A 4,807-nucleotide genomic window follows, 5' to 3' on the forward strand; every position below is an offset into this window, starting at 1 on the left:
TGCATTTTTTTTTCACCTGTCCTCTTCTAGGAAGAGCAACTGATTTTCTTTGATAGTCTCCATTTAAAAAGCACCTTTTTTTCAGAGTGAGAGAGCAGGACCTGCTGACTACTGTGGCTTCCCTCTTTGCATTTACTAGATACAAGTTTGGTTTAAATAAAACACAGCAAGAAAAATCCAGACTGAGCCTAGACTTGCAAGGTTTGATGTGCTGAGGAAACTGCTTGCTCACATTTTCAGAGGAAGCTAAAAAGCCTGGGCTTGCATGCTTTGCTGAAAGAGGGCAGGGTGTTGAGGCTGAACTTCTTCATGCCCTGTTAATCTTCTTTGTGGAAAAAAATATTCCAACCATATCAGAATCCAGATGAGTTAGTGACAGTTAAGCAGAGAGGAAGAAAGAAGGGCTATCAGCAAATATGAGAGGGAACATGCTTAGTTATTTCTCGTAGTTGTTATGCTTTGTTAAAGGATGCCTTTGTTAAAGGTTGCTGAGTTAGCTGTGCGAAATGAGAAGTTACCCTGCGTTTGGAAGGTGAGGCTCTGGGTATCAGCAGAGGAGCAGACACTTTAGGCTGTGTCACATCCGAATGAAAATAGCTTTTGTGCCAGGCAGAAGTGCTCTGGGCTCCTGGGAAGAAAATCACCAAGTTTGAGTTCTCCAGGATGACGGAAAGCCGGTTTTATGAGAAAACTTGCTGCCCAGGATTCCCCTGCCTCCTGCTTCGTTCACTTTGCCTAGTCAATGAATCTTATGGAGCCCAACACAAATTTGTGTAGTTCTTTAATAATAACATCAAGGTCAGCAAGAGTAATGACTGAATTTAACAAATGACACATGCAACAAACAGAGGGAGTAAAACATCATTGCACAGCACTGGCTGAACTGACAAAATGTAATTCAACATCAAAACAGAAGGCTTGTTTCTTTTCCTTTGCTGCATCAGCACCACATATAAGGCAATGTTACCAACGGGTTACCCTCAAATCTTGCCAGAGCTCTCAGAAGCCAGACATTCCCCCCCTTCCACAAAATAAACAGTGACAGAAGATGCCTTCACACACCAAGGAGTAGAGAGAGAATTTGGATGACCACATGTTCATGTGGGTGAATGCTTCAAAATACAGCCAGCAACAATTTGTAACATTTTAGCAATTAAAAAAAAAAAATCTGAATCCTTGTCAAATGCAGCTGCTTAGTCCTTTGAGGCTGCAAGACACACTGACAGAAAGTTTTGCATGAATGAAAAACAACGGGAGTAATCAAAGTGACCTATTTAGAGCAAATGAAACAACTGTTTATTTAATGCCATCAGACATCTGTTTATTGCTATTTAGACCAGCCTATGTAGGAGCATGTGCAACTGGTAAACAGTGAGACCTGCTGAAGTCTTTTGAAATTGCAGAGCAGATGTAGTGCCACTCAACTCCTTTTGATCTATAATGAATGTTTACTTAAAAATTGGCTAGTGTGGATTGATAGCCTGTGTAATGTGTTTCTAGGAAAGTTTTATAGACAGAATACATAGGGTACCATATATCAGTATATGGTACACCAGCTAATTCAACCTCATTTACATAGCATTAACTGTCAGTGGAAGCTGATTGAAATTCAGGACCAAATTTTCACTCTTGATTGCCTTACATTAAGTTCCTAAGTTAATCTTTAGGGACTGGCATAAAAGGAGTATGATTTTTAAAAGCACACGCGGTACTTTTGGGAAGCCATTTTAGCAGCCACATTTCGGCTGATCCTAAATACAAGATCAGGTACAAAGTCCGCCACCAAACGTGCTCTAATTTTTCTGAGATCGTTAGCAAGGTTCCACCAAAACCAATTCACTGGCAGCAGTATGGGTGCTCTGCTTTGGCATCCAGCTACCCCACAGCCGTTCCGTTTCTCTACCCACTGCGCTCTGGCCATATCCCACCCTGGATCGATGTGCAAAATGGATCTTTGCCAATGGATCAAGGGAGTGTACAGTCTGGAGCTCTAGGGCTTCAATTAATGCTATGTAAAATAGGTGTTCGTCACTACAGGAAATATTTGTACATTTATAAAAAAGCAATACAACCATAAAGAAAAAAATACAACAAGCACAGCTTGATACGATAACATGCCATGAAATGTCATTGGCTTTATAATAATTTACTACAACTTGAAAAATGTTCTTTTATCCACAATGGATAGGAAATGCTTCCATCTAACATATGGTAAGCATGCAGTAACAATATGTACAACAAAAAATTTGGAGTTTGTTTTTTATTCATAAACTGGATGATTACATAGGGGGTATTTTAAAATTTTGATTTTTCTAGCCTGATCTAGGTTTTATTTTGCTTCTTTAATACTGTAGGGTTTTTTTCCCCTTAGTTTGGGGAGAATGAAAATTTCTATATACATCTGCAAGAAGTTAGCTTTAGTCATGGAGTATACACTGCTTTTATTTTTTTCCCCAGCAGTAGGTTTAGATTTATTGGTTAACTGACACTTTAAAAAAAAAAAAAAATCTCAATGCCGTATTGTTGAAAATCAATTTCCTTTCCAGACTTTTTTGAAATACTGAGGATCTGTTAAGAGAAATAGCTATTGATCCTGTATTACACTATTCCCAGTTTTTACACCTTTCATCATGAAACCAAATCAAACAGCTATTTAACTAGATCCCATCCATCACAAGAGGGAGTCCAACCAAACTTGTGTCAGGGTGTTAAAAGCTTCCCACTCCCACCTGACAATCACAAAGTCGTCTTGTTGAACTAACCATGGCCTGTAGCTGATACAATCTGACATAGCGGGTAGCAAACCTGTTGGTTTTGCTCCTAATTGGGGACTGCTCTGTGCTGCCTGCAGACAAAACAGTGTTGTGGGTGAATTAATCAGCCTTTTTGCAGAACAGCCAGCCTTGGCTGTAGATTGAGTCTTCAGATCCATCGTGATTGATGTATTTATCTCATCTAATAGATGACATACTGACCTAGCGGTGGGTAAGGCTGGTGAATGCCAGTTAGACTGACTCTGAGTCTCATGGTAAAGGTTCATTCACAAATGTCCTTACCAAAAGGGTCCCAGGTCAAGTCTCCACTGAGTGTTTTTCGTCTGTTCCTTTTCCTCCTTGAGCATTTTTTTTCTTTTTCCTTTTTTCTTTTTTGCTAGAAAAGCTAGAATTAGTATTTCCAACAGCACTGAAGTAAGTACTTGGCAAAGCATTTCTTTATCTGGTAAAAAATTACATGATTATGAGAACCCTTAGATATTCATAGAACTGCAGCTACAAAGACGGTTTACCTCTTATGACTTCGTAATTTCCAGAGAGAGAGTCCTTTTGTGAGAACTGATCCTGACAGTAAATTAAGAGAGCCAGAGGTTTGACTGAAGTGCTGAGTGATCTCACCTATTTCTAGCACTGTGTTGCAAAGGCAGGTGCTCAGAAGTTTTGCTATAGGATAAAACATGTGCATACGTAATATTGTGGAATATGGTGGGGGTCCCATGAAGGCGAGGAGAAAGCATGGAGAAATGCAGCCAGTGCATTTCTTGGAAGACTGATTCCCATCTTGCATGTCCGGTGTGTTGATTTTTGCCTTAGTCAACAACTGCTAATAGAAGTGATGTTGTTGAGAGTTGACAAGAGTGAGTAAGCACACTGGCTCTTCTTCACTATGAGTTTGGAAGGCATCTGCTACTTATTCAGGAAAGGAAAACAAAAAATAAAAATCCATGTGGAAACATTTCTAGGGCAAAAGAATGCAATTTACAGAAAAAACAGAAACGCATCAGTGGCAACCATTTCAAACTGACAATAACAAGGAGCCCAAGCAGACTGGATTTAGAGAAATTGATACACCTAACCTCTTGTTTATATTCAGAAACTTTCCTTTTAAAATGGAAACCAGCATTAAATTACACTGCTGAACTGCAGAGCTATTAGCTAGATGGACATGATTAGTCTAAACTGAATGCAAAGACTCTTCTGTCAACCATACCTTTCCCAGATTCCTTTGCTCAATTTTTATGAACTCCTCTGTCCCACTGGGAGCGCTGAAGGCTGACCTGTCGTCAGTTATTCCTTGTCCTCAGGGGATGGGGTCAAAGCCTTGTGACATACTGACTGGTTTATTTTTCCATGTAATTTGTTTTCCTAGTGGCACTCCATTTTCGTTCACCTGCACTTCCACATACCAACATACGCAAATCCAGACACCAGCGACCTACCCTTTCTCCGAGATGACAATACCTTCCCTTCTCCAATTCATGGTCCTTGGGAACAGCTGCCTGTCATCAATTCTTTTCAGACTTTTCAGACTTACAAGGGTTTCTGTACTTGCAGACCTGCTGTTGTCATTATTTGCTTGGCAGCTGGCACGTGAGTGAGATGTGATCAGCTTTCTGTCATACCTTGAGTCTTGTACCATGAAGTTTGTGCAGTTGTCTCCAGGTAGCTAGCTGGGATGTCTGCACTTGGAAGAGTCTTTTGCAGTCCTTCCCTGGGGAGAATTGCCTTTCCAGAGAGCTTGCTCTAGTTATTCATTCCTTTTTTTCAATGTATCCTGGAATCACCATGATAAGACACAGGGAAGTGTCGGGGACAAAGAGAGGGGAGAGCCTTGCTGAAGTGGAACTCAAGTTATTTGCCTTGTTCCTGCAGTCTCTTGGCTTTTCTTGCTTCGATAGTTTGGTGGCACTGATGCACAAGGGATTTTAAAAATAAAAGAAAACTAAAGGAGAAAGACGACTACAAAGTCGTTCGTTCTGTTGTCACCCATTTCAAAAACGGTCCGGCTTCCTCTAGCCCCCCCCACCCCCCCC

General features: G+C 40.6%; 1 protein-coding gene across 1 annotated transcript in view; it reads right to left on the bottom strand.

The window, feature by feature from the left end:
• Positions 1-4,525: 4,525 nt before the first annotated feature.
• The window catches only part of ANTXR1 (anthrax toxin receptor 1), a 107,156-nt gene continuing 106,874 nt past the window's right edge, over positions 4,526-4,807 (bottom strand). Inside the window, exon 19 of the mRNA XM_009273801.1 lies at positions 4,526-4,682. Within this exon, the coding sequence (XP_009272076.1) occupies positions 4,526-4,682 (157 nt within the window). The remainder of the gene's footprint in view (positions 4,683-4,807) is intronic.

This window comes from Aptenodytes forsteri, unplaced genomic scaffold (genome assembly GCF_000699145.1).
Source record: "Aptenodytes forsteri isolate BGI_AS27 unplaced genomic scaffold, ASM69914v1 Scaffold127, whole genome shotgun sequence".
Taxonomy (NCBI): domain Eukaryota; kingdom Metazoa; phylum Chordata; class Aves; order Sphenisciformes; family Spheniscidae; genus Aptenodytes; species Aptenodytes forsteri.